Genomic DNA, 27,954 nt, shown 5'->3' with positions numbered 1-27,954 from the left:
AATTACCGATTTGGCCCTGTTTCAAATAGTGACCCCGGCCCGCCCTAAACGCCCCCTTAAACCTCCCTAAACCTGGTTCCCTCCTCGCCTCCACACTCTGCTCTTAAGCCTCACGCCGCCGGGGGCGGCGCCGAGATCCGGAGCCCCGCCGTCCCGCCGCGGCCGCGCCACCCCGCCTCCTCCTCGTCGTCCTGATCTGCGGTGCTGGCGTAGAGCGGAGCCATACGGAGCACCCGCCCCAACCTGGATTGATTTCCTTCCTGGTACGGTAGTCCCCCCCGGCGACCTTTCTTCAATAAACCGTTCGTCCTTTTTTTTCCCTTCTTCTGCAGCACATTCCCTTCCCTGACGAGCGCTTAAACACGAATCTTTATCTTGCCCCCAATCGGCGTAGGGCTCATCGCAGATTTGATTGGTGCACGGTGGGAATTGGGTGCTGTGGTACCCGTTCATCTTCCACCAAATAATCTTGGGGATTACTGTTGAATCTGCCCCCCATTCAGATTTAGGTTGTGTGCCCTGAAGATTTGATTTCTCTTTGATTATGTAGATGCGCTATGTTTATGAGCTTGATCTATTTAGGCAAGTGTTGTGGTTGCATTCCTCTCTGCATTGTTGTCTCAATCGGTCTGGAAAGAATATATTGTCGTGTCAAGAACACTGTAACTTCTGGAAAAGAGTCTTTTTATTTTTTTTATTGAAGGAAACAAAACAATTTAACCTGGTTTCACATTTCGATTGTAGTTCAAGTTGGTTCTGCAACAGAGCAATCATAGTTCCATGGTTGTGGGGATTTTTGTTATTTTTTTAATTTAAAGTTGTAACATGGACAAGTAATTTGTTGGGATGATGTGGCAGAATGGAATTTGTCAAAGTGCCCATGTAATCTATATGCCTTGAGATAATTTATTGTTTCTCCGACTTTTGCTCTCATGACATCAGATAGTATTAGTTCGACCCCTGCACTTGAGACTAAATATGTCTTGGGTCACCAAAGAACTGATTTTTATGTTAGCCCAGCATTTTGCCCATGTTTATCTCACAATGTAGCATGATTCTAATATCATAATATGTACTCTAATTTACTTATTCAGTTCCACAACTCTTCTCATGTTATTCCTTTCTTTACCCTCAGCGCACATATCATAATTTCATCATTGTTTTAGCAAATTCAGGCTTGCATGGCTGGAAGAAAAGAAAAACATGTACTTATTGCTTGCCAAGCAACCGGTGGTAGAATCACACGATCTAAAGCTGCTGCGAATCGTACAAGATCTGGGGCGGCTCCTTCTGTACCACTTCCTCTGAAAGCCGAACAAAACCATGCAGCAAAAGGAAAGATGAAAAGGGAAGCTTCAGATGAAAATTCTTATGCTGATGCTGGAGCTTCAGCTCCTCAGCCTAAAAAGCACATAGTTCTCAAGAATGTAACCAACATAAGCTGTGCTAATGCTTGCAAAAAAGGCACTGCTGTAAATAAGTTGCAGGTATCTAGATGTTCAACACATTACTACTTTATCATATGATATGATGATTTGTCAATCTACACTCTACCAATCATTGTCGATATAATAATAAGTCATTCCTTTGTTCCAGTCGGGGCCTTCCCAGAAGGGTGGACAGATCACAAACAAGCAGTGTTCAAATAAGATCCCCAAGCTTCTTCCTCTAGTTGCCAGTGGGAGTTTATTTGTGAATGATTCTAACAGTGCTGAAGAAATACAAAAGGTAGACCTTTTGCCACAGAAAAAGAAGCAGACTGTTTTGGTTGAAAACAAGGGGGCTCTGTCATTACAGAATATTGAACAAAACAGAGACATTGCTTTTCATGAGGCATTCTTTGGGGAAAGGAATGCCAGGAATAAACTCGAAACTGCTGCCTTAAAGGCTGGTTAGTCCAGTTGCATCTTTATTTTTCCAGCATTGAACATCTTGATTTTTCTTAGTTAAAGTTAGTTTCTGAGATGATACATATCCTGGACTCTACATCTGAAGATGCATGCAGCCATAGTTAAAATTAATTAGAAGTCACAACCACAGCTAATTTCACCAAAATGCTTAGGGCTACTCACGGCTTGTCATGTTACCCTGAGTGACTGAGTGGCCTGCATATTTTCTGAGTATACTCTTGATTATAAATCGGTCATTCTGCAGTCACGGAACACTTAAACAAAAAACTGTGACTCTAAATGTGTTGGTAAATTGCTGGTTTCTGAGATACTTGTATAATCTAAATGTCTTATTAAGTAGGTATAGCAGCTAAAAATCTCTATTTTTTGTTACAGGGGACTCTGATGGTTTAAACATTGTAGATATTGACAAAGATAATGGTGATCCTCAAATGTGTGTTACCTACGTTGCAGAGATATACAGAAATTTAATGGCCTCAGAGGTATGTTAATGTTTTTTTGGTGAAAAAAACAATCTTCTCACTACTGTTTAGGCAGACCTTTGCACAAGTCTTATGATCTGCTCCCTCCGTCTCAAATTATTAGTCGTTTTTGTATTTCTAGATACATAGTTTTTGCTATGTATACATTATGTCTAGATGCATAGCAAAATTTATGTACGTGGAAAAACCAAAACGACTAATAATTTGGGACGGAGGGAGTAGGGGAGAAATATTATGTTCGGAATACTTGTTTTCATCTCTGTGTTGCATTGTCAGCATGCTATTCTTGATTGATTGTGTTCAGACTCCATTTTATGCTTATCTTATCCCCCAGCTTATAAGAAGACCTAGGCCAAATTACATGGAAACTTTGCAAAAAGACATCACAACAAGCATGCGAGGTCTTCTAATTGATTGGCTTGTTGAGGTTAGTATGGATCCCTAATGATGAAGTTTAGACATAAACTGCTAAACTATGTTTTTAGGACAGTATTGGGCCATTCATCATTGCACAACTTCATGGACACTGATGTTTGTTTTTATACAAACATGAACTATCTAGTTATATACTTATATGTGAGTTCTACATACTGCATATATGAAAATTCTTTCCTTCTCTGTCCACGTATGTCATAGTTATCTGATGTCAGAGAGGAGTAGAAATTTATTTGAGATAATTGAACCAGTTTGGGCGTGTGTGTATTGTACTCTTAAATACTTTCCTCTCCTTATTGCAATGATGCGAGTGTTACAGCCCATATATCATCTAGGCCCATATTGGCCCATATACTGGCTATATATATGTCCTACTGGATTAATGGAGCTCCCTCTCTTGATAATAATCATCAAAGGTAACATGGAATCAGAGCATGGTTTAGGGTTGGGAATAGACTAATCAAATTCCCACCTAAAGATCCATTTTTTTTCCCTGCCGCTGCTCGCGGCCCCGTTACGGCCGCCGCACGTGCGGCGTCGTCGTCTTCCGCCACGCTGCCCGTCGCGGCCGGGCACGTCTTCCACCACGCCGCCCGTCGCGGCTGGGCGTCGCCGTCCCCGTCCGCCTCGTCGTCTCCATTCCCGCCGCCAGTCGCGGCTCGTCGTTGTCGCCCGTCGCGGCCTCATCCTCGCCGCCAGTCGCGGCTCCTCGTCGTTGTCCGCCGCGAATCTTCTTCGTCTCCGCCGTCTTCCGCGCGTCGTGTCCTCGGGTCGTCGCACGCCAGGGGACCTCCTCTGCTCCACCGTCAAGATTTGGAGCTCCGCCCCTGCTCTGCTCGTCCGTCCGCCCCTGCTCCGTTCGTCCATCAACTCAATCCGCCCGTCGCGGATTCGATCTGGGCCTCACCGTCTGCTGCTGCTGCTGTGGTGATTTCGCCTCCACTGTGGTCCTCTGCTGACTCATGGTGATGTCTGCTCTGTCTCAGCTTCTCTTCAATATGTCGAACCCTAGTGCTATTCAAATTCCACTGCAGTTTGATGGTCACAAACTCACAACTACAGAGAATGGGCTTTTTGTGCTCAGAGTGCTAGGTGGTTATGGTCTTGCTTCACATCTTACTGGCACTGCACCGGTTGCTGCGGCAGATAATTCTAATGCTAGTACAATCACTGCTTGGATTAATGATGATGGCAGGGTTAAGGCTGCCATAGTCACTAGTGTTAAGCCATCTTTCATGATGAGTCTTGCGCCTTTCCAGACTGCCAAGGAGATGTAGGATTATTTAAAGAACAGATTTGTTCAGGTTAGTGGTGCTCATCTGCACACTTTGATGCAAGGTCTCCGTGGACTTCAGCAAGATGACATGACCATTGATGACTATTATAATGCCTTTGATCGATTCATGGGACCAGTACTGTCCATGGTTCCTCCGTCTACTGCAGCATGTGATGGGTGTTCCAAGAAGACCAAATTCATTGAACAGTTCATGATGTATCAGTTTGTTATGGGATTAAGGTCTGAATTTGAACCTGTTCGTGCGCAGCTTCTTAATACATCTCCCACTCCAACTATTTCAGATGTGTTGTCCTCATTGACTGCTGAAGAGGCTCGATTTCGTTCCTTGTCACCTGCTCCTTCGGTGATAGCACCTTACAGTGTTCTTGCAGCTGCTCAGAAGGCTAGTACATCTGCTGGTGGTTCTTCTACAACCTGTGAGCATTGTAAGAAGACTACTCATCGTTCAGAGAATTGTTTCAGCAAGTATCCGGAGAAACTAGCTGATTATCGTGCTCGTCGTGCTGCTCGTGGTCGCGGTACGACTGCCACTCCTTGGGGCTCTGTGTCTGTTGCTGCTGCTTCACCTGTTGGTGCTTCTCAGTCTTCTTGGGTCCTTGATTCTGGCGCCTCCTTCCACGTGACTTCTGATTCATCTCAGTTGGTTGATTGCAAACTTGTCCATGATGGTGCTTCTGTTCAGATAGTTGATGGTACTTCTTGTTCTATTACTCATCAGGGTTCCCTTTCTACTTCACACTTTACTGTACCTGATGTATCTCTTGTACCTCAGTTGTCCATGAATCTCCTTCCAGTAGGCCAGATTACAGATCAGAATTGTTTCATTGGATTTGATGATTCATCTTGTTTTGTTCAGGATCGCCGAAGCGGGACTGTTATTGGGACTGGCCATCGCCGTAGAGGTTCCTTGAGCCTCTACATTTTGGACACCTTGAGTCTTCCCTCTTCCGTTGGCTCTAACGCTCGTGTATCGTCCGTTGCATCATCTGCCTCATCCTTCGCCAAGTGGCATCATCGTCTAGGTCATCTATGTGGGTCTCACTTGTCGACCTTAATAACTAGTGGTTGTCTAGGTCAAACATCTATTGAGTCTAGCTTTCAGTGTAAGGGGTGTACACTTGGCAAACAAATACAATTTTCATATTTCTCTAGTACATCTCATTCAGCTAGACCTTTTGATCTTATTCATTCAAATGTATGGGGTCCTGCACCTTTTGCAATTAAGGGTGGTCATAAATATTATGTTATTTTTATTGATGATCATTCTCGGTATACTTGGATTTATTTTATGTAACATCGTTCTGAGTTGTGTGCCATTTACAAATCTTTTGTTCGCATGATATATACACAGTTTTCCACTCCCATTAAAGTTTTTCGTTCTGACTCTGGCGGTGAGTATTTATCTGGTGCTTTTCGTCAGTTTTTAGTCTCAGAGGGTACTCTTCCTCAACTTTCTTGTTCTGGTGCTCATGTTCAGAATGGTGTTGCTGAGCGCAAGCATCGCCATCTTATTGAGACTGCTCGAACCCTTCTGATTTCCTCCTTTGTTCTTTCTCACTTTTGGGGCGAAGCTGTTTCCACTGCAGTATATCTCATAAATAGACAATCATCATCCAAATTGACTGAAAAAAGTCCTGGTCAAGTGTTGTTTGGTACTTTGCCTCGCTATGACCACCTTCGGGTTTTTGGATGCACATGTATGTCCTGCTTGCACCTCGTGAGCGGACAAAGTTGACTGCTCAGTCAGTTGAGTGTGTGTTTTTGGGGTACAGTCCCGAACATAAGGGTTATTGTTGCTATGATCCCTCTTCTCGTCGTATACGTATTTCACGTGATGTGACCTTTGATGAGAATCGCCCTTTCTTTTATAACTCCTCCACTCAATCCTCATATTCCCCCACAGAGTCCACTTTCATGTGTCTTCCTCCACCAATCCCACCATCCCCACCTCCACCTCCACCTCCTCCCCCACCATCAAAACCCCATGTCACACAGGTTTACACTCGTCGTCCGAGAGTGCCTCCGTCTGATCTCCCCTCGGCCAGTCCTAATACACCTGTTTTAGATGAATCTAACAATATTGATGAGTCTCATGTTATTTCTGATGAGTCACAGGTTGGTCCAAGATATAATTTACGAGATCGTACCTCTATGCAGCCTCCTGACCAGTTGGGTTTTCCACGTGTGAGTGCTGTGCTAGCTGAACCATCTACTTACAAGGAAGCTTCTGTTGTTCCTGAGTGGCAGTCTGCTATGTCAGAGGAGCTTGCTGCACTTGACCGCACTGGTACTTGGGAGATTGTTCCTTTGCCACCACATGTTGTCCCTATTACATGTAAGTGGGTGTTCAAAATCAAGACTAAATCAGATGGGTCTATTGAGAGGTACAAAGTTCGCCTTGTTGCTCGAGGCTTTCAGCAGACTCAGGGGCAAGATTACGATGAGACTTTTGCACCAGTTGCACATATGACTACAGTTCGTACTATGATTGCAGTGGCTGCTAGTTGTTCTTGGATTATCTCTCAGATGGATGTCAAAAATTCCTTTCTTCACAGTGATTTACATGAGGAAGTTTATATGCAACCACCTCCTGGTGTTGATGCTCCTCCAGGTTATGTTTGTCGTCTTCGTCGTGCTCTATATGGCCTCAAACAAGCTCCTCGTGCTTGGTTTGAGAGATTTGTTTCTGTAATAATGGCTGCTGATTTTGCACCCAGTTCTCATGATCCAGTCTTATTTGTTCATATTTCTCCACGCGGTCGTAGTCTTCTTCTGATCTATGTTGATGAAATGCTGATCACGGGTGATGATGTTGAGCATGTTTCCTTCATCAAGAAGCATCTTAGTCAACAATTTCAGATGACTGATTTGGGTCCACTCAGTTATTTCTTGGGAATTGAGGTCTTGCATTCTGAAAAGGGGTATTATATCTCTCAATCTAAATACATTCAAGATCTCATTGCCCGATCTGGTATTTCTGATAATCGCACAGCTGCTACTCCTATGGATCTTCACTTGCAGCTTTGGCCTACTGATGGTAACCCTCTTGAGGATCCTTCTCGCTACCGTAACATTGTTGGCAGCCTTGTTTATCTCACTGTCACAAGGCCTGATATTGCTCATGCGGTTCATATTTTGAGCCAGTTTGTGAGTGCCCCCACTTCGGTTCACTTTGGGCATTTGCTTCGTGTGCTACGATACTTACGAGGGACCTCCTCTCAGTGTTTACTATATCCTCGTGGTAACCCACTTCATCTTCATGCTTACTCGGACTTCACTTGGGCTAGTGACATATCGCCGTTCTGTCTCCGGTTATTGCATTCTTCTTGGTTCTTCTCCTCTTGCCTGGAAGTCCAAGAAGCAGGTTGCTGTCTCTCGCTCTAGTACAGAGGCAGAACTTAAAGCACTTGTTACAGCCCATATATCATCTAGGCCCATATTGGCCCATATACTGGCTATATATGTCCTACTGGACTAATGGAGCTCCCTCTCTTGACAACAATCATCAAAGGTAACAGCGAGCTCTACTGCGAGTTCAAGAAAAAGTTAAACCAGTTGATGATGATTGACTCATCCTTTATTCATTCAACACTTAACTTGGTGACAGCATGATTATAAATGCTGAAGCAGTCATTGTGTAATGGTCGTTATCTTCATCATCAGAATCAGACTATATATTTCTTTCATGCTTTCAAGGCATCAACCTTTTCCTTATCACGTTATAATTATCTTTTGTACATATTTGAATCTTTGCTTCTCATGGCTGCTCTTATAAAGTTTTATGCATTGTTCTCATCACAGGTTGCTGAAGAATATAAGCTAGTGGCGGATACACTTTACCTTACAGTATATCTTATTGACCAATTTCTTTCTCAAAATTGTATCGAAATGCAGAAACTACAACTTCTTGGAATAACCAGCATGCTGGTTGCCTCGTAAGTTTTAGATTCTAATACTTAATGTTGAGAATATTTGCAATTATCCAGTTGATAGGTAGGAGAATGTATCCTATAATGGCATGTCCTTTGCCCAGCTGCTGAGGCATCTTATTCTGTAAATAATTCAATGAATAATTACGAATGAATACTCTTCAAGTTCTATGTGATTATTTTTGCTTATGGTGCCAGTGATTTCCATGTCACTGGAAATATCATAAACTTTCCTTTTGTAGGAAATACGAAGAGTTCTGTGCTCCTAGCGTTGAAGAATTTTGTATCATAACAGACAGTACATATCAGAAGGCTGAGGTATTTGTTTCACCTGGAGTCTGAGGGACTGCTGAACATATATGCAAATAGCCATTGAACTCCCAGAACTGACATCCTCCTGAATCCACAGGTTCTGGAAATGGAGCGTAAAGTGCTTGATGACCTGGGATTTCATTTATCTGTTCCAACAGCAAACATATTTCTCAGGTTACTCTCAGTTGCTACACACATCGACGTATACTACCTTTTCTCATGCAAAGTTGTTTCTTCACTAACATACTTGTTCTCTTTGATCAGGAGATTCCTAAGAGCAGCACAGGCTTCTTGTATAGTAAGATCAGCACCCAACCACATTTGAATAATTCCTTTCAATTTATATGTATATCCTCAACACTAAGTTGCCAAACTATATTTCCAGGCTCCTTCGTCTACATTGTGTTATCTGGCCAATTATCTAGCAGAGTTGACTTTGATCGACTATGGTTTCCTGAAATTTCTTCCTTCAGTGGTGGCAGCATCTTCAGTTTTCCTTGCAAGATGGACACTTAACCAATCAGATCATCCATGGGTTCGTATAAAAAACACTGCATGTGTACCTCTACGTCATCTTGAAACTTGTTGTATGTTTAATATGTGGTTTCTCTTTACAGAACCCTACTCTTGAGCACTACACCTCTTACAAAAGTTCCAATATTCGAATGTGCGTGTGTGCTCTACAGGAACTACAACACAACACCAATAATTGCCCCCTCAAATCCATTCGTGAGAAGTACGGGCAGCAAAAGGTACACAATCATGAATTTGCTGTTTGAGTTCCTAGCACACCACCTAAAATGAAGCAGAGTAGCAACTTGCAAGTGAAATCACAAATTTCGCTGTGCAAGTCAAAGTTTTTGATTTTGCAACCTTGTAATAAACTTTGTTCCATTGCAGTTCGAGTGTGTCGCCAACCTGAGATCACCGGAGCTACTGCAATCACTCTTCACTTGACAAGCTTCCTGCTGATTCAACCATTTGCTGCAAGCCTGCAACCATCCTAAGACCACATCACCAACTTACTCTTCGTCGGTCTCCTTGCACTGCCTCGGAGCAGCTATGTTCCCGAGCTTTTTTCAGGTCTTGCATCAGACTTAGAATAGAATTATTGGCATTTGTTTCGACCGGCATAAAAATTACCTGCATGTAAAGCCACGTATGGCAGGCTGCTGCCCTGAGTTGATAATCGTAGGATTGTACCTATCAATCCATCGATTGATATAATTATGATGCATTTCGTAATATACCTTAATCTGGAAATGTGATCCTGGCCAATCCCTTCTCAAAAGGGAAATGGCAGCAAAAGATTAGGAAGCAAAAGACATAACTAGCAAATTTTATAGATCTTTAATTAGAATGAATGTTGATCGGAGAAATTGAGAGGTCAATTGAGGTGGTCAATCAAAATTCGACAAATGGGCTAGTTTAAAGTTCACATTTCAAGTTGAAGTGGTTGAGGTATGGAAACAATTTTAGTTCTGTCAGCAAAAGAAAATACCCCTAAAATGCTACATGAGGGCTAGGTCTTCTCTTCAAATTGATACTCTGGAAAATTATGAAATGCAACATATTTTTGAAGTTTGAACTCGTAAAATCATTCTACACTTGAGCCAAAAGTTCAAATTCAATGTTAGTAAATTTATTATTTTTCCATTTCCTTCTTTACTGTTTTTCAACTTCAATGTTAGTAAATTTATTATTTTTCCATTTCCTTCTTTACTGTTTTTCAAATTGGATGTTAGTAAATTTATTATTTTTCCATTTCCTTATTTACTGTTTTTAATATTTGTTAGAACTTTCTTAGGCTGAATTATATCTTAAAATTTTGCACCAGGTACACTAGATTGAGAATTGCGTCCTCATTTGATTTTAAGATGCCCATGCATTCCAACATCCAGATTTTGTAATACCTTTATTAAAATTAAAAAAACATGTCACATATTGTTGGTTTTGAAAGAAAATATATGCTTAGTACATTGTAAAAGAACACCTGGACACGAAGAGGTAACTTGATTTATTTATTTTTTGGCGAAAGGAGGTAACTTGAATTAAAACCATGATAAAAAATACAGAGAACACTCCTTTTCGGACACCGGTTTTCCTAATTTTAAAATTCAAATGGTGACCGGCCAACTCCCAAGTCCCAACCATGCACTGCCATCACCCCTCTCAGCTCTCTATCCCTTAAATATGAGATTGAAGAACTCCATAATATCCAGATAAGAACACACTTTTTTCACCGACAGCAGAGCGTTGAGTTGATCTGTATGCCCTGAAAATTTGTTGCTTTGCCGCCCCCCTGCTCTCAAGAAACTGGGATATTTGATTTAACCTCTGCACTTAATAGTATGCCTTGTGATGAGCGTGTCAAAGAAGACACATTTTTAAGCATATCGAGAAACTTCCGGAACAAGTTCAGTTGCTATCATATCTGCTCCAAATAGTCTTTGGAAAGAACAGAAGAAGAAAAAACACTATTGTACATATCCTATACTTTCAAAGCTTTCATGGAACCACACCACAGGCATTTTTTATTCAAATCCCCATCCTATTGAAAACATCATGAATCGAATTCGCCTTGTTGATTCCTGAAGCAGGGGCCCTTGCCTTGTTGCCTAAACTTCTTTGCATTTGAAAAACACAGGGAGCGGTGATCACTTGCTGCTCCTGCGACCTGACGAGGCCATGAGCACGGCGACGGCAGCGACGAACATGAACAGCATGAGCCCGAGCAGGATGTAGGTTCTCCGCGACGACATCCGGTACTCTCCAAACAGCAGGACGCCCCAGAATGTGCTCACAAGCGGCAACGCCTGGTGGAAGCAAACAATCAGAATCTTCGCAAAACATTCATTATTCAAAAAAAAAAAGTTGCAAACTTTTCTGTTATAGATATTGTTGTAAAAAAAAAGCTCTCATTGTGAAGATTCAGGAACCCTGAATCTTGATGGCATCAATTTAAACAGTGGACAGGGACAAGCAGGCAGGCATGCCTGAACAGCATCAGCAGCAGCGTAGCCAGCAGCCTGGCCACCCATGAACTGGAGCCCGTTGCCGAAGCCACCGAGCAAGCCGGCGAGGAGCGCCCACCGCCGGCCGTTCCAGTCGCTGAGGTAGGCCCCGAGGGAGGACTTGGGCGCGCCGGCGATCGGCCGGCGGAGGAGCAGGACGTTGAGGCCGGCGTTGACGACGAAACAGGAGATGGAGAAGTAGAAGAAGGCGGTGTAGACCGCCAGGTGCGGCACGCCGGCGGGGAGGGCGTGCCACTGGTCGTTGGTGGCCAGGTTGAACGCCGGCGAGAAGAGCGACAGGCACACGCCAGAGAAGAAGACTATCCCGAGCCCGAACAAGGTGCTCGACCTGGACACCTGGTGAGTAACAGCAAAACATCTTGGAGATCAATCATCCATGCATGTGTGTTTTTGAGGAAAATGTTGAGATTTGAGAACAAAGACTGGTAAATGCTACATTATCACGTTTGTGTTTGGTGAGGATTACTGGATGATGAACGGCATTTTACCTTGATGGAGCGCCGCTCTTCGAGCTGGATGAGGTACTCTGCAGTGCCGGCCTCAGCTTTGCTGCTGGGGGCATGCTTGGCTCCAGAGGATCCATTCTCCAAGTCCTTGGGAGCATCTGAAATCGAAAAAAGTTTTGAAGAAGTTAGAATCTGCAACAGATCAGCATTCAGTAGCAGTTGTTCTGACATATTCGGGCAACATTCCTTTGTCAAGTACTACTTGTTTGCTTGGTTCCTCGATTCCACTTGCCCTGCAACGTCATGCGACGCAATGATCAGATTCAGAGCAGTGTACGTCTCAAAAGATGCAAAAGGGCGCCTACCTAGAGTTCAGAACAATTTCTGAAACAATAAAAAAGAATAATGTACAGCATGATCACCTAAGTTTCTCCTCGTTGTCAGCTGCATTGGAGGCATGGACGGCAGAGCCGAGGATGACGGCGACGAGGAAGCACGCCACGCCGGGGAAGAGTATCTCCGCCTTGTTGATGCGGTTGTCCAGGAAGTAGTTTAGGGTCGTGCCTGCAAACACCAAAAACCACATGATCAAGAACGAGCATGAGAAAAATCGATCACCAAATACCAAAAGCCACATGATCAGGGAATTAGGAGTTGATCTGCATCTGCTATCCCTTATTACCTATGACCACCACCATGCTGCAGCTGATGACCTCGGTCACGGAGAGCCCCACATACGCCCAGGCGTACTGCGTCGACAGGTTCCCGACGCCGAGCACCACGCCGCCGGCCATGGCGAACATCACCGACGGCCAGTTATCCTCCAACTAACCCAACACAAAAAAATCAATCATTCAGAATTCAGAACCAGACCAAGAAGAAGAGTAGTGGTTGGTGCTCTCACCTGGCCGAGCTGCGCGAAGAAGTCGGGCTCGCCGGCTCCGAGCTGGCCGAAGGCAAGGGCGATGAGCACGGCGGCGAGGAGGTTGGTGAGGGAGAAGTCCAGGTAGGTGTGCTGCGGCGGCCGGCCCCGGCGCTCCAGCAGCGTGAGCAGCGCCGGCCAGGTGCCCAGGAGCAGCAACGACGCCAGCATCAGCGCGACGGCGCCGGCCTTGTCCTCGACCACCAGCATCTTGAGCACCCTTTTTTTTCCACATCGATGATCAATCCGTCAGAGAAGAATCCATGAACAAGCTAAGGCCGAGGATGAGGCCAAGAGCCTCTTACTCTTACCTTGCTGTTGCAAGTGATGAGCAGAGAAGAAGACGAAGTCGCGCAGGCAACGACGGCACGGTCCATGGCCGACGTTTTAAGCGGCGCGGCCGCCGCTGAGCGACAGGATTCACTGAAAAGTCCAGCTCGATCCGCACGGAGTTTATTGTTACCACCAACTTCAGATTGCCTGTCTTCACCAATGGAGGATTTGGAGGTGGCTTAGCTTTATGGGGAGCGCCAAAGGAGGATGACGAGACTCAGGCAGCAAGCGATGAGCTCGGGTCTTTTTCCTCCAAACAAATGGCGGCCAAGACAGAGATATGCCACACTAACCCTACACGTTTCTGAGCAGAACAGAACAGATCATGGTAGGCGGTGTCCTTCCACCTGGTACACCATGGTGGGTGTTCTTCATTGGATTTTTCTTCCTTTTTTTGTTGTTGCTGATCAAGAGCAGATAAATAGGATTGAAAAGTACTCCCTCCGTTAAAAAAAACAATTTTCGATTTTCAAACAATTTAAACTTTGACTAAATTATATAAAAAATAGCAATATTCATGATACAAACTAAGTACCATTAAATTAATTATAGAATATATTTTTATAATACATTTATTTAGAGAACAAAAGCTAAGCATCTCTAGCAATGGCTTCTAAATCACAGCTCTCGTATAGCTTTTAGGGACTAGCCCTATCTCACAGCCTCCAAATAATACATCCAAGTCCTGAAGTCGAGCAAAAGGCTGTTGAGTGGAGCCACGGATGGAGGCTCCCTAGAGACCCTCGGGCCATAGGGGTGGAAGGAGAGATTTGCATGCCTCTCGTTTGGGGACTTAAGTAGAGGGCTTGTTTTTCTTGACTTTAGCCTTCAAATTTAGGGGAGAGGATTTGATGGAGAGTCTGCCAGAGTTACTCTAATACAATTTATACTTTAGAGCAAATTTAGTCAAGACGGAGAAATTACTGAATTGGTGCTGACTGCAATATCTACCGGGTAACATGAGAATGGATTTCTGCGAGATCATTGGTGATGCATATGGCTGTGTATCAAACGCCCAATCCATGTTGAAGAGGAACTCTACCAATCGTGGATGAAACGGAACGTCCATGAGTTCTTCCACGTCTAAATGTTAAAGAAAAAAGTCAAAATTTAAGGGGAAGGAAAAAAATATCTTCTAGGACGTGCGTGGATGTTTTTCTCAGCACCATGCGGCACTTGCCCTGTGGTAGCTCGTAGGTACGAGTCCCGGCCCATCAGCTCGGCAATGAATAGCCGACACGAAATCCTCACCGCTTCTGTCCGCACCGTTTCTGTGTTTGTAAATTTGTTAAGCGAATGTATAAAAAGACCAGCAAATGAAGGGAAGAAAGAAGACTGGACGCAGTTGAAAATTTCAACTTAACTCACAAATGATTGACATTCACCTACAAGCTCAACCTTGAGTATTTGGTTGCAACTCTAATATAATTTTTTTTTGCCTATTCTAGCAAACAGAATTTCAGAGCACTACCAAAAGACCTTGAAACAGCCATCGTTTGCCAGAGGCGCAAACAGGCAACAGAGCAAGTCAAAATAAAGCACACTTCGATGGTCTGTTCAACACAAAGTGCCTCGTTCCATTATTTAGTCAGAAGAGACCTATAAAGCTAACAGAAAAACACCAGGCACTACAGATTGTCCTGGAATCTCATCCAGATGATCATTCACCTCATTTTTACTGGTATGCTAGGGTAGCTTGGAGGACAAAAACTAGGCCCTTTTGTCGGCGTAGTTGTCCGACTCATCATCCTTGAACATATCCTCCATGATTTCGTCATTCTTGTTGCTGCTGAAGCTGCCACCAGCAGTGAACTCATCACCACCAGTGCCACTGGCAGCGCCAAATCCACCAGCAGCAAACCCACTGTCACCACCGAAGTTGGTGCCAAAGCTGTCGCCGCCTCCAGCAGCAAAATTGCCCCCAGCTCCACCTGCAACTCCACCACCACCATAGCCGCCACCGCCACCCCTGTTGCCATAGTTGCCCCCACCGTACCCTCCGCTGCCACCGTAACCGCCGCCACCACCGCCATAGCCCCCACCACCAAAACCGCCGCCGCCGCCATAGCCCCCACCACCAAAACCACCGCCGCCACTGGCCCGGAAGCCACCTGTCCTCTCAGTAGCATGGTTAACCCGTATGTTCCTTCCATGGAGATCCTGGAATCGGCAAGAAAGGAAGTCAGATGTAGGATATATTTTTTTTTTTGAGTAAAGGTGAGGGTTAATCACATAGGAAAAACACTTTAAAAAAAGATAAAAATCACATCAATTTTTGTATGGTGAACTGAATTCAAATGACCACCCGAAAGATCAAACAATAAATCGCAGAGCAAATAATATGATCCATTTCAAACATACATTAACAATTTAATATATCGCATCAATGGAAGTTGAATGGTCAATGCAAAAAAGTGGAAGAAAAAACAAGTACACAATCGTCCATCTTAATGAAACAATTCCATTTATGACTGAATATCAGTTTTACTAACATTGAACGAGTAACAAATTACTGCTGCCCAAAAGAACATGCAATAGCAGCACAGCTTCCTGGAATTTATATATAATAGCAGCACACATTAACTAACTGCTCCTTGATACTGATATAACCAGACTATGAACGTAAATGACAAAAAGAACATGCTATCAACATAAATTTCAATAAAAGATTACAATCTATCAACATTCTAAACCTATCATAATGTTCTAGTGTATATAATGCACAAAAAATAAAAATGATATTGGGAAGAGAGCTAGGATTAGGAGAACCTGAGCAGAGGTTAGCCTAAACTAAGGTATTATGGTGCAAATTAATAAAAATTAGTTGATTATAGACAAATCATCCTTACTGAAACATAATGAAATATTATTACAATGCCAGCCAAAAGGCAGATGATAATAACCATCCCAAGTATGAACTAACCTTTCCATCCATGGCAGTGATGGCAGCTGAAGCCTCCTCGGATGATGTGTAAGTTACAAAGCCGAAACCTCTGGATCTTCCAGACTCACGGTCCATGATAACCCTAGCTGGACAGATTGAAGCATGTATGGTCAGCAAAAAGTAGAGCAAAGACAGGTGCAGCAAAAAAAAAGAGAGCCACAAAGAGTGCAAAGGGTATGGTACCTTCAATAACCTGGCCATAATTCGCGAAGGCATCTCTGAGACTGTGATCATCAGTGCCATAAGAAAGCCCTGAACAACATTTTACAGGCATAAGAAAAATATGGAGCAACAGAGAAAGATTGAGAGGTAAGCAGATGAGCATATAAATTATTCACAGGCCAGAACCTCCAACAAAGAGCTTAGATGATGACATGCATCTGATTGCTTGATAGATAGAAGGATTTGAGCTAGTGGCTTTCTTGAGCAGGCCACCAAGCTTATTAGCCAATGCCATCGTTCCAAACTGCAACAGGAGAAGATTTAGTGTTAGCAACAGACATATAATACATATAGAGAATAATAAAGGAGAAACTTTTGAGGTACATTTGTATTATATGTGTACACCAGAAAATAGATGTTGCAAACAACAATTATTTGAATGGGTAGCTTAAAATTTGTTGAAAGCATGTGTTTTGTTTAAAATCTAAAAAATGTACAAACATTCACATTTGAGAGAACAGCGAATCATGGTGGGGAAGTAAGATTCTACACTCATGGAGAAGCTAGGCTTTATCAGTACCATAGAAAAGCAATTTCGCCAACTAAATGAGCAAGAACCACCAAAAATCCATGAATCCTCCTCTGAGGTCATAGGAGATAAATAGCCACCAAGACTATGAAGAACTACGACAAAAGTCAAAAGATTCCACAAACATCTTGATTTTCGAATGTGGAGCAAACTAACTTGGTACAGATCTTGGGATTTTTTTATTCGATTCTATAGAACATTGATCTTCTGAGTAAATCCTTAAAAAAACAGCATTAGAAACAGGTAAATTTTGGCCTTACATAGAGCCTGACTCAGAGTGACCAAATCTATGGCATTACTTATGTCCAAACATTGTGATAGAAAGAATACAAACTACGCATAAACGTTAGAGGAGCATCCATCAACCGCGGCAGCACAAATGGAGCATCCATTGGCACTGGCAAGACCATATGCTATCTGTGGAGCAGATGACCACGGGCGCAAGGTTACGCGAGACGACAGCCTCATGCCACTCATAGGCACAGGAAACGCAAACGAGTAAGCAACCAAGCGGCAAGTTTTAATCACCCACCCAAAGCAAAAGGGCGAGGACACCGCAAAGCGAGGGCACCAACCAGAGATCGGCTCCCACCACTCAGCCATCAATCCACGTAAACCCTAAACCCCTCGCCGCGCAAGCCCACGGAAACATCAATTAACGGCAGCACGTCCCGGTCCATCCACCCTACTCGCCAATCACGACCCCAACAACGACGCATCCACCCCCAAAAAAATCCTCCTCAAGAGAAAAATAACACGCGGATCACCACCGCGCGCGCCACTCCACGCGACGGATCACGCCGACCCGGCCGCAAACAAGCCACAGAATCGCGGATTCGAAGCCGCTAGGGTTTAGGGGCTCACCTGAGGAGGAGGGCGCGAGACGGGGAAGGGTTTAGGCGGCGGCGACAGCCGAGTGGAGGCAAGGGCAAGTGCGGGGGGAGGGGAGAGGGAGATATAGGGCTCGCGGGGGCGTCCTCCGCCGTCGGATCGGCGCGGGGGGGAGGCGGATCCGGCCGTCCGATCTCGTTGACTTTTCCACGCCCGCGGGTGGGCGACGGATATTTCCGTGGGGAGAGGCGGTGACGGGAGCCGACTGCGTGTAGCGGCGATGACACGTGGGGCCCGCGCGCGGGGTGGGCCCGGGCGTCAGTGGCTGGGCGGGGTGTCGGCACCCGGGGTTCCGTCCCTTGTCCGCAAATACGGGCAAGTTGCAGGGGGCGAAATGCAAAACGGGGAGGGAAGGGAGCTCAGCCGAAGCCGGAGGGGAGTCAGGTAGGCAGAGGCCAGCGGGCTCCGCCGAGATCGGCGGCGGGGATCATGGCGGCGCAGAGGGAGAAGTCGGCGGCCACCCCGGCCCCCGGAGCCGCGGCCTCGGGCGCGTCGCCTCCCTCGTCGTCGTCCGGCGCTCCGGCGGCGGGGGAGCGGTGGGGCGCGGCGATCGGGAACCTCGGGGAGCTGGGCGCCAACGTGGACGCGCTGCAGAAGCTGCTCGCGCGGAAGGCCGTCTTCGTCGACGAGGACATCTTCTCCAAGGCCTCGCTCGCCGCCGACCAGGCACGCACCATCAAGGTATATGGCATGCTCCCCAGTCCCCGCCGGCCGTACTGTCTGTCCCTCGTTCGTTTGAAATGCAGAACCCGAAGGCAATCCTTGAGCTGGGTGTGATTTCGAGTGTTTGAATCATTCTGTCCTTTTGGCATGGGTCTGGAGCGCTAGCAGGAAAGTTTGGTACCGAGTCCAATCAAATCGAATTTAGTTGTTTTCAAGGAATGCAAAAATTGATTGGTAATACTGAATGTTAAACACTTGTACTCTGTGCCCATTTTTGCCAATGGGACTTCTCATCTTCCGTCATTGCTGTAGAATTGTGCTGGACTTGACACTAAGATTTTGCACTCCATAGGCAAGCTTGTTGTTTTAGTGTAATATGCCTACACTGATATGATGGTTCGGTACCATAAATGTGAAGATACATGGATGTCTTTTGTCGAAATGAGCATTTCCAGCCTAAATTTTGGATATAGTGACTTGATGAACTATGACAATGAACAGGAAAGGTGGATTTATGTGTCCATCTTTTGGATAGCCAGCATTATATTGACACGGGTGCGGGTGTAGGTGACTGATTTGGCAGATTGTTTGGGGACATGCCAAATATCAGTTGGAATTTTACACGGGTATACTGGGTGTCTGACTCAGCAAATAAAATTAGGGCACCAGTGTCTGAATAAGACATGCCGTATTCATCCTTTGTGGATGTATAATGTGTGCATCTGTTGATACTATTGACACTAGTTCTCACCTTTTGCTCCTGTGAGTTTCACATATACCGTCAATTTGATAATATGGACATTACATAATCTCCAGAAGCAGAAGTCCATGTTATGCTATTTTGTTGAACACTGTTGTGAGATTGTAGGTCTTTTACCTTTGTCTTTTTTGTGTTCTATCACAGATAGCTTGGAGTCCTTAACTCAAGCTTATAGCAATGAAGTCCAGCTTATAGGGCCTGTTTGGTTTGAGCCTGCCATTTGCTGCCTGCGCCAGGCAGCACCTCCAGGCCGTCGATTTCATCAGCCTGGGGTTCAGATTGCTGCCTGGGAGCAGCTGCCTGGCTCAGGCCTTCAACCAAACAAGCCCTAGCAACTTAATCGGACTCTGTTGAAGAATAAGCTTAGGACATCGGTATTTAGTCGCTTTGTTGTAAAATCGTCCTTTTCATGAGGTTAAATTGAAGTTAGTTCCCTTGGAGTGCAGGACATTTTTACATTTTGGGATCTCCACAGAAATAGTAATTAATAAGGCCTTTTTATTAATAGCTATTAAAGTTCGTGTCGTTTAGTGCATGTATAGTTATAAATCTGGTGTATGCAGTAATGTGGTATACTAATTTTAGCTAGTTATTATGAAATGGTATATTTGGTACAAAACAAAAGCATGTGATTTCCCTACTTTGCATATACTTTGAGATTTGAAAAGTATGTGCAAATTTGCTCCTGGACACTCTTTAATATTGGTCTTTGCTGAAGGACACTACTTAAATGCACCTTTGCCAATAGACACTATTCTTTTAAGTCTATTTGCTGGTGGACATTGGAGGTAATAAAATATTAATTTCGTGCTTTAGAGGAGAGAGAAAGAATGTGAAAAGTCCCCTTTGCCCTTGGTTTAGGTGGGTCCACAAAGTCATTTTCTTGTTCAAAGGTGAAGATCGGTGACTAAGAGGGTTATATTTGTATGATTTCTAGAATGGGACTGCTTTGTGATATATGGTGTACTTTTAGTGGGTTTTATGCAAGATACTAAGAAGACAAAATTTTCCCAAATAATTACAATATTCCTAGAGGGTCTTTTCATAAAAGCTCAAGATCCAATCCATTGAAGCTGTGCGGCTCTGGACAAAGGCCTCGCCTCCGCTAGCTGCGCTACGGCGGTCAGCGGACAGGCCTCAGGGTGTCCCCACTCCTTGTCCTCGAGAACCACGCCAAACGGGACTCCAGCATCAGGGGCGGGTGGCTCCTTGAACTGCGCATCATGGCGGAGCTCCAGCATCCCGGCCGTGGCTTCCGGGTCACCAGGCGTACGCCTGCTCGCGTCGTGGCGGCGGGATGCCAAGCGCAAGACGATGGTCAAGCTTGATGCCGACGCCATGCTTGTCAGCACCCGGTGGGGCAGTGCGGCGGCGAGAAGCGCTATGGAGCCTAGACGTTCGTGAGGCGAGCACATCAATCAGCACCGGCACTGTACCACCACGAGCTGTACGAGCTGGCCGCTCTAGCTCACCGGCAGCCACCGGGAGGCCGCAGCCCGCAGGAGCGGCGGACGGCGGCACCGGGGACTGGTTCCGTCTCTGCCTCGCCCCGGCCTCTCCTGGAATTGGCACCGCGTCCTCGCAGCTCGATGTCTTTGCAGGCCAGCCATGCAGTTGCAGGGCCGCCGCCGCCGCTGTATGTAGCAGGCCCGTAGAGGCAAAACAACAGTTGAGGAGAACACGGATGTGAAGGAAAAACTAACTTGGGACCCCACTTTAACAAGGGCAAATTTGACTTTTCCACCCATTGTATCTCTTCTAAAACAGAAAATGAATACTTTATTTTCTTCAATGTCCACCAGCAAATAGGCACAAAACAGTAGTGTCCATCAGCAAAACTAGAATTGAACGATGTCCATGAGCTAATACCACATTTCTTTGATGTCCTTTGGCAAAATTTCCCGAAAAGTATTTGTATCCAGAGGAACTACATAAATGAGGGGGCTTCCCCCGCTGTATGGCTTCCAAAAGGAGGAACTACATAAATGTGAATTTCATTTACCAATGACTCTGCTGCACCTGAATCCATTTTTATCCTAGATGGGGAAATAGGTCATGTTTGTTGGTTTTCTGGCTTCAAGTTGACCAGTATCCCACATAAGTTACCTCAGTTTATACTTGTTTCTGCGGATTAGGTTCTTGACCAGAGGGTTCAGTCTCTGGAACGCGAACTCGATGCTGCCATTTCTGCTGCATCTCGAGCTCGTACAGAGAAACGCCAGGCTGAAGCTGCCCAACGAGCCGCAGAGTTACGGGCACAGGAGGTCACAAAGGAGCTGGAGAACACTGCAAGTATGTACTGTCCTGTTTCTACTGAGCATTTTCGAGAACTGAATGCTGTCTTTGATCACGGTTACATCTTGCAGGAGTCTTTGAGCTACACATGGAGGAGCTGCGGCTGAAGCAAGAGGAGATTGCAAAGAAAGATAGTGATATCAAGGTGTTAGAAGCGATAATACGAACCCTTAGTAGCAAAGATGATACTCTTAGCAGCAGAGATGACGATGGATCCAGCGAATAAATACCATACACTGGGAACAGGCTAATATCAAGTATCTCGACATGTGTTTTTGATTATATTTCTTTTTCTGGGTGTGAGCCCTTCTATCACTCAGAATCTCAGATGGCTGTAAATTGTATCGACAAGATTGAAATTCAGAGAGCTATCAGATGAACATATGCACCAACACATTTAAGCCCCCTGTTTATAGCAATACTAATGATATGTTCACCTCCACCTTTTGACCTGTGCATAATGGTTCATCTGTCATTATCAGTACGAGGAAGAGGAAAGAGACGGGAGCTGTGTTGTGCTGCTACCTTTTTCTTCAGAAAGTGTTGTTGCCCCCTTCATTAGTTGGGTTACATTATTGGAATCAAATGTAGATTACAGATGTTTGCAGGATCTGGCATCATAATCATTATGATGTTTTGAACTACCTGATTACTTGTTTAGGCCGCCTCCAACAATACTGTCGAAATCGACAGCCTACATGGAGTCCAGAAACAATAAAGAAAACAATAACTCTATCCGGTGCTATTTTACTCCAGCTGCTCCGCTAAACGCGCTCTCCTGTGACTTCGATAAGCGTGTCACACGCTAGCGGGAGAACAAGAGCTAGCGCAGGAAGATTTGCAGGCTTTTCCTCCTCCACCTCAGCTTGGGCTAACGATATCGTCACCTGTTGGAGGAGGCCTTATGTGAGAACTTGTGTTTCACAGTCTACTGGGAACATTGATCCTTTTTTTTTGTAGGATCCCCTTTTGCCCCCTTTTTTTATTCCTTTTTCTTGAAATGTGCTCATTGACTTTTAACATGGAGCTGATGGAGCCCCCATGCATTCGAATACTATGCCAAGCGCATCGAATGTGCCTTCGGTATGATCAAGTTTATTGAGCCATTCAAATTCCAAAACAGAAAGAAAAAGGGAGCAGTAAATTCAATACATAATTTGATGACTTCATATCGTCGGAGAAGAGGGAGAGGGCCACGCAGGAGCTAAGTTAAACAAATTTAAAAAGGAAAAAAATATCCATAGCAAGCAGTATCTAATACCCCCGTTCGGCTGGTGGGGTGGGGGCTGCTTCCGGCTGTTGCGGGCTGCTGCTGCCGTTCGACTGCTAGGAGGGGGAGGTGCGGCTGCTAGGCTGCTGCGCGCTGGTCGCTGCTGCTGGCTGCTGCTGCGAGCAGCCCCCACCCCACCAGCCGAACGGGGTAATATATATCTAGCTTGTGAATATAGAGGCCGGTTTGTCCTTTGCGCCTTTATCTTAAAAAAATCAGTATGTATATACTCTACTCTCTTTTTTTCCCTGAAAAGAATAGACACTAAATTTAATTTGTTGGATTAAATAACCAGCTTCTTGCGCTCATGGCCCCACGAGCATCAAGCTCTCCTAATCCATCGAATCTAGCTGCAACCAAACACCTTTCATCATACCCACTGATGCAAAACCGCAACCCGAATGCACCCAACGGTAGGGCCTCTAGCCATCAAATCTATAGCAAAGAAGCTAGTACAATGAACGTGGTCTTATGTGTGGCCTTAAGAGCCTGAATAGAGGAAAAAACGTGTTAGTTTTTTTTTCAAGTCCTCACATGTAAAAAATAGAGTAAAACTGCATCCATGGTCTTTAAAATGTTTTCTCGATTTTAGAGTTTATGGATCTACTAGGTGAGAATTTGGACAAAAAAAGGTTAAAGCTGCATTTTTTTTCCACTCCAAAGTCCAAACATTACACATTGTGGCAATATACATCCAAGCATAGAAATAATCATCTGTGGAGTTCTATTAGATTGATTGGTACAAACCAAGAAATCATTGCAGCTGTTGTTTCAAGGAAAATGTTCAAATTACTCCTGTGAAGTATGGCCAAAGTTCGCATAACCCCTTAGCTATTTCTTGGTTCAATTTACCCATAAACTAGCCATTTGGTTCAATTTAGTCCGTAATATAATTTATCTTTTTTCTCCACAAAAGGTGGAATATCAACCTAAGATTTTGCATGGTTGTAGTTATTAAAAAAATTCATCATTATTTGTCCTATAATTTTGTCTCATAAGCGTTAATTTATTATTAAATGTTTGATCCTACAAAAAATGATGAAAATTCATGTAAAATTTTTCTAAAATACATTATGATGTCCATTATCACCTTGCAAAAATTTAACTTAAGATTTCACTAGTGCTTGTGCTGGATAAAAAAAATATAAACTTTATTAAGGGGTAAATTAGACCGAATGACATAGTTTAGGGGGTAAATTGAACCAAGAAATAGTTTAGAGATTTATCCAAACTTTGATGATACTTCAGCGGAGTAATCTCGACTATTTCCTTATTTCAATGGTTAAGTTCATTTAAATTATAGACTATGGCAAGCAAACAAATGACAATTATTAGAGATAGTGTTCGGTGAGTGGCAGCTAAAATAGAAATGATATGTTTCGGGTGGCCTATAATTAGTAGGCTCTATACTCCATCTGTATCCAATTATCAGTCGCTTTGGTTTTTTCCAAATACATGGATTTTATATACTTTGCACCTAGACATAACATATATCTAGATGTATAATTTAAACTAAACATCTAAAAAAGTTGAAATAAGTAATAATTTGGAACGGAGGAGTTACTTACAAATCAAAATATGGTTCAATTGCAATCCATAAAAATATCCTTATGGTAGCTCTACCGGTCAATCAAATCCACCACAACCACTCCTACATTGACCCACCCATTGCCCTACATCGTACCCACCTCTGATTGGAAACCATGACCGTAATGCACCTGACAAATGGGGCCTGTAGCCATCAAATTATATTGCAAATTTCCACAATAAACTTGACTTGGTGTGTGGCCAACAGAGATCGGACTTACAAATGTAATTAGTTTTTAGCCCTTACTTACAAAACATTCACAAGTGTAACCATCTGCATCCAAATCCAGACATTAAAAACACGTGGAATATGTACAAACAAGTCAAAAAGTCACATCAGTGCCATCCACAAAATCACTGCCAACCATCACGGTTCAAATGGCTAGCCTCATTTTAAACATAAAATTCGGCGAGAAAATAAGTTTTTTGAGCTGAAAATAAACAAAAGCAGGCGTAAATCATCAATCACCATTACACCCCCGGTTACCTTGTCCACATCAACTTTTCTGCACCGGAATCCGATTAGTGCTAACTCGAGGGACTGTATCGAAAAAGCTCCCCCCACTAAAATAAGGCGCGGCGAGGCTTCCCCCTCAATTCCGTGCCTTCCTCACCTGCGGCTCTGGGCAGCGAGCAGCGGCGGCTGCTGGATCCCCCGCCACCGCCTCCCCCCCGCCCGGATCCGGCCACCGAGGTGAGTGATCTCCCCCGAATCTAGCTGCTCCACGAGCTCCCGCGCCGACCGCGGCTCCCCCGCGGCCGCCATTCCCCGAGATTCGGCGGGGATTTCCCCGCGAAACTCTTGTGGCGGCCTGATGCCGCGTTTCCGGCGCGCTGGGCCGCGGGTTTTCGAGTTCCTGTCCTGGGTCGGGCAATGGGGGGGGGGGGTCTGGCGTGCGCTGATCCAGGCCATGGTGTGGATAATCGCTCGCTGTGCGGTCCGGTTCTCGCTCGAGCTTGCTGATTCTGCAATCTGCCGTGGTGGTGTTCTCCGATCCGTTGCTCGGCCCGCTGCGGCTCCACAGTTCAGTGCCGTCAAGTGTGCACCGGAGCTTAGGCGCGGGGATTCCGCGAAGCGAATCCGTTCCTTAGGTGTTACGGTTTGTTTATGAGGAATGTCAAGGGTTCTGTTTGTCGGTGGTGATGGTGACGAGCCACGCACCGTGGAATTTATTTTTTGAACTTCGGAGAGTAGCTTTACGCAATTGGCCTCGCGCGGGTCGCTATAGATGGGGAATTTTGTAGCGCCATCATGTGTCGTATCCTGCCGGCACTGCCGATGGCTTGCCCATCCAGGGGGGAGTTGAGGTGGATACATCAGTGTGCTGTACTGGACCAAGTTTCTTTAGTTGGCTTGCACTTTTCTCTGGACCAATAATTGAGCAAATCTTGTGGCACTAGCTTGGCGCTGTTTCTTGTAAGCGGTTCGATGCCATTGCTTAAAAAGGAAGGAAGCAGAAGTAGCAAGCTGCAGACAAGTATCGATTTCCCTTTTAGATTGTGTCACAATCATATGAATTATAGTGTCTTAGGTTGGGTAAAAACTGGCAGTTCATCCCACGGTCAGAAGTGTTCCTCTATTACTACTGGTGTTTGACTACTCCTGTTACCTAAGTACAGTATTAGCTAGCTTGCTATGCAGCGAATTATGTGGACCTATCCCTTTGCTTAGGAAATTGAGTCATTAGTTGCCAACATCTTGAAGTCCTTCACTTTATTGATGATGAAGTGCTTGTAGGGTCGAACAAAACTAACACCAATGGAACTCCTTTTGTTGTTTTAACCATGAATGCTAAATCATGCTGCATGCGCTTTTTGGGTCCTCTGGGGATAACAGTGTTCTTTTACCTCAAACTAATTTTGCAGAGTAACTGACAAACTTCTGTAAGATGGGTCGTGGTGTTAGCAGTGGGGGTGGTCAGAGTTCCTTAGGCTACCTCTTTGGTGGTGATGAAGCTCCAAAATCTGCTGAGAAGCCAACACCTGTTCAAAAGCCTGCGCCTCCTTCCACTGCTGAGAAACTAAAAGATATCCCAGCTGGTATTCAAAGTAGTAAAGCAAACAATTACATGAGAGCTGAAGGACAGAACTGCGGAAATTTCCTTACGGTCAGTAATCAATGACTTATGAACATTTTGATTATGCAATTTTGGTCTAGCAATTGAGTGTTGTGCAGGTGGGGAAGAAAAATTTACTATTCGCCGCCGTACATAATTTGCTCTTAGCCTATGATCTAGAAGTACTCGTTTAGGTTTAGGGTTTGCAGCCAAGTACCCTTGAGAATGTGATTACAGTGCTGTGTTCAGTTACATTTATATGAAACATGGTTACATTGGGCCCTTGACTCCTCTAACAAGCTCTCTCTACTGACCTCACCCTTTTTGTACTTTAGTGTTTAGCCATTTTTCACTCTGGTATAAGAGGCCAGACCCTCGTTTTTTAATACTATAGCCATAAATATTTGTAACATTTTATCACAATCATAGCTGTTAAATCCTAGCATGCCATAATCAATTAGAATAATCTCTGTTGCCTGTTGTTATGTGGTTTGAACTTTTAACAAGAGTTTGACTTTTGGGTTTATCTAATGCTTTGTGGTAACCCAAAACATTCAAGTTTCTGCACATTTAAATGAAAATATCTTGTGCTGATGCAATTTGCATGAATATATCTGCTGAGTAAATAGCATGAACACTTCTACTGTGGTAGTGAATACTTTGTTAAAATGCCTTATATATGAAACCAAATGTTCACGATCATTTATTCCAAACAGGTTGTTTGTTAATGTACTTGTTTGTGGCTGAAATGCACAATGTCATCTACAAAATCTGTACGTATCATGAAATATTTGTGCATTTTATGCTTAGTAGCTGCCGTGCCATGCTGCAGGACCGTCCGTCAACCAAGGTGCAAGCTGCTCCAGGTGGTGGCTCTTCACTCGACTATCTTTTCAGTGGTGGCAAGGATGGCAAGTGATGCCACCTCCTATTAGTTCAGCCTTAAGCTTGGAAGAAAGGTTCTGCTTAACAAAACCTTGTGTTCCCATGAGTAACGATAAAACTGCTCATGGTATGTATGTTGCTGGGATTGCTTGTATGTGTTGCATATGTTTGTGTGTGTGTTGTCTGTCGATCAGCAGCTACTGGTACTAAGAGCTGACCTCTACCCTTGTTGATGGAATTGGGTGTTACGACTATGTTGACATTATTGTGAGCAATGTTTTGATGTATAAAACTGTTCCAAGTTGTGTTTAATCCATCTACTGTTCCCATGAGTATCGAAAATGTGTGCTGTTTAATGCTCACTGGTGTACTAAAATTGTCCAGAGTTCTGTCCAGCTTCAGAAACTTCTCTCCTTTCTGTATTGTGAGGCGATAGATAAGTTACTGCGTAGATGTTAAGCTGCAGTAGATGGATGTGCAATGTTTTCTTGACCAAAGTCTAACGAAATAATCGCATGATATGATATCGTACTATGATTATCAAGTAATTCACCACTCAGTGATTTGACAGATTTGTTGAACTTTCATGCTAGTATGCATCACCATTCATTGATTTATGTTTTTTTTTAATTTTCTTGTAACCTATGTGCTTTTACTTTCTTAGAAGACTAGCTTGCTAGGACTTCTGCTTTAATTTGCAGAACTCGTTGTAGGTAGACACTGCACAAACACCAGGTAAACCTTAATAAC

At 44.3% G+C, this 27,954-nt stretch overlaps 5 protein-coding genes across 9 annotated transcripts; 3 read left to right on the top strand and 2 right to left on the bottom strand.

Moving 5' to 3' along the window:
- The first annotated feature begins 71 nt into the window (after positions 1-71).
- Positions 72-9,628, top strand: LOC120699550 (cyclin-A2-1-like). 4 transcript variants are annotated; one of them, XM_039983556.1, is made up of 13 exons: positions 72-263; positions 395-509; positions 1,176-1,487; positions 1,597-1,891; positions 2,286-2,392; positions 2,727-2,819; positions 7,926-8,059; positions 8,296-8,371; positions 8,463-8,539; positions 8,630-8,663; positions 8,751-8,900; positions 8,983-9,117; positions 9,266-9,628. In XM_039983556.1, exons 3-13 carry the CDS (start codon positions 1,182-1,184, stop codon positions 9,320-9,322), a joined length of 1,464 nt encoding a protein of 487 aa, XP_039839490.1. In that variant the 5' UTR covers positions 72-263; positions 395-509; positions 1,176-1,181; the 3' UTR covers positions 9,323-9,628. The 4 variants fall into 4 exon arrangements, with proteins under 4 accessions (XP_039839490.1, XP_039839489.1, XP_039839491.1 ...); XM_039983555.1 differs by lacking the exon at positions 395-509; XM_039983557.1 differs by lacking the exon at positions 395-509 and having other exon boundaries at positions 1,167-1,487; positions 8,019-8,059.
- A 1,089-nt stretch (positions 9,629-10,717) lies between these two features.
- Positions 10,718-13,417, bottom strand: LOC120699551 (ureide permease 1-like). Of its 2 annotated transcripts, XM_039983559.1 has the most exons (9): positions 13,080-13,417; positions 12,751-12,987; positions 12,529-12,673; positions 12,269-12,410; positions 12,093-12,139; positions 11,889-12,004; positions 11,362-11,736; positions 10,976-11,181; positions 10,718-10,945 (listed from the first exon to the last, which is right to left on the bottom strand). In XM_039983559.1, the coding sequence occupies exons 1-8, from the start codon at positions 13,143-13,145 to the stop codon at positions 11,023-11,025; spliced, it is 1,287 nt and encodes a 428-aa protein (XP_039839493.1). In that variant the 5' UTR covers positions 13,146-13,417; the 3' UTR covers positions 10,718-10,945; positions 10,976-11,022. The 2 variants fall into 2 exon arrangements, with proteins under 2 accessions (XP_039839493.1, XP_039839492.1); XM_039983558.1 differs by having other exon boundaries at positions 10,718-11,181.
- A 1,064-nt stretch (positions 13,418-14,481) lies between these two features.
- On the bottom strand, positions 14,482-17,823 carry LOC120699552 (glycine-rich RNA-binding protein 2, mitochondrial-like). The gene is made up of 5 exons (XM_039983560.1): positions 17,661-17,823; positions 16,394-16,511; positions 16,229-16,297; positions 16,025-16,131; positions 14,482-15,261 (listed from the first exon to the last, which is right to left on the bottom strand). The coding sequence occupies exons 2-5, from the start codon at positions 16,500-16,502 to the stop codon at positions 14,812-14,814; spliced, it is 735 nt and encodes a 244-aa protein (XP_039839494.1). The 5' UTR covers positions 16,503-16,511; positions 17,661-17,823; the 3' UTR covers positions 14,482-14,811.
- A 198-nt stretch (positions 17,824-18,021) lies between these two features.
- Positions 18,022-21,849, top strand: LOC120699554. The gene is made up of 3 exons (XM_039983561.1): positions 18,022-18,368; positions 21,246-21,402; positions 21,477-21,849. The coding sequence occupies exons 1-3, from the start codon at positions 18,117-18,119 to the stop codon at positions 21,629-21,631; spliced, it is 564 nt and encodes a 187-aa protein (XP_039839495.1). The 5' UTR covers positions 18,022-18,116; the 3' UTR covers positions 21,632-21,849.
- A 2,955-nt stretch (positions 21,850-24,804) lies between these two features.
- On the top strand, positions 24,805-27,539 carry LOC120699549 (protein SPIRAL1-like 3). Its single transcript, XM_039983553.1, has 3 exons — positions 24,805-24,956; positions 26,129-26,370; positions 27,152-27,539. The coding sequence occupies exons 2-3, from the start codon at positions 26,152-26,154 to the stop codon at positions 27,236-27,238; spliced, it is 306 nt and encodes a 101-aa protein (XP_039839487.1). The 5' UTR covers positions 24,805-24,956; positions 26,129-26,151; the 3' UTR covers positions 27,239-27,539.
- Positions 27,540-27,954: the final 415 nt, after the last annotated feature.

The sequence above is a fragment of the Panicum virgatum genome, chromosome 3K, assembly GCF_016808335.1.
Source record: "Panicum virgatum strain AP13 chromosome 3K, P.virgatum_v5, whole genome shotgun sequence".
Lineage (NCBI taxonomy): Eukaryota > Viridiplantae > Streptophyta > Magnoliopsida > Poales > Poaceae > Panicum > Panicum virgatum.
Note: the sequence above shows the minus strand (reverse complement) of the source record. Positions and strands in the feature narration are given on the sequence as shown.

What these genes read in the sequence shown, in the direction of transcription:
- LOC120699549 (XM_039983553.1), top strand. Translation starts at nt 26,152, where the DNA reads ATGGGTCGTGGTGTTAGCAGTGGGGGTGGTCAGAGTTCCTTAGGCTAC. An exon ending in ACTGCGGAAATTTCCTTACG is followed by an intron (nt 26,371 to 27,151) that starts GTCAGTAATCAA and finishes GCCATGCTGCAG; the next exon opens with GACCGTCCGTCAACCAAGGT.
- LOC120699552 (XM_039983560.1), bottom strand. Translation starts at nt 16,502, where the DNA reads ATGGCATTGGCTAATAAGCTTGGTGGCCTGCTCAAGAAAGCCACTAGC. An exon ending in ATCTAAGCTCTTTGTTGGAG is followed by an intron (nt 16,298 to 16,393) that starts GTTCTGGCCTGT and finishes AATGTTGTTCAG; the next exon opens with GGCTTTCTTATGGCACTGAT. An exon ending in TCACTGCCATGGATGGAAAG is followed by an intron (nt 15,262 to 16,024) that starts GTTAGTTCATAC and finishes TGCCGATTCCAG; the next exon opens with GATCTCCATGGAAGGAACAT.
- LOC120699554 (XM_039983561.1), top strand. Translation starts at nt 18,117, where the DNA reads ATGGCGGCGCAGAGGGAGAAGTCGGCGGCCACCCCGGCCCCCGGAGCC. An exon ending in ACCAGGCACGCACCATCAAG is followed by an intron (nt 18,369 to 21,245) that starts GTATATGGCATG and finishes TCTGCGGATTAG; the next exon opens with GTTCTTGACCAGAGGGTTCA. An exon ending in GGAGCTGGAGAACACTGCAA is followed by an intron (nt 21,403 to 21,476) that starts GTATGTACTGTC and finishes TACATCTTGCAG; the next exon opens with GAGTCTTTGAGCTACACATG.
- LOC120699550 (XM_039983555.1), top strand. Translation starts at nt 1,182, where the DNA reads ATGGCTGGAAGAAAAGAAAAACATGTACTTATTGCTTGCCAAGCAACC. An exon ending in ACAGCAAACATATTTCTCAG is followed by an intron (nt 8,540 to 8,629) that starts GTTACTCTCAGT and finishes CTCTTTGATCAG; the next exon opens with GAGATTCCTAAGAGCAGCAC. An exon ending in AGAAGTACGGGCAGCAAAAG is followed by an intron (nt 9,118 to 9,265) that starts GTACACAATCAT and finishes GTTCCATTGCAG; the next exon opens with TTCGAGTGTGTCGCCAACCT.
- LOC120699551 (XM_039983558.1), bottom strand. Translation starts at nt 13,145, where the DNA reads ATGGACCGTGCCGTCGTTGCCTGCGCGACTTCGTCTTCTTCTCTGCTC. An exon ending in GACAACGAGGAGAAACTTAG is followed by an intron (nt 12,140 to 12,268) that starts GTGATCATGCTG and finishes ATGACGTTGCAG; the next exon opens with GGCAAGTGGAATCGAGGAAC. An exon ending in AAGAGCGGCGCTCCATCAAG is followed by an intron (nt 11,737 to 11,888) that starts GTAAAATGCCGT and finishes GTTACTCACCAG; the next exon opens with GTGTCCAGGTCGAGCACCTT.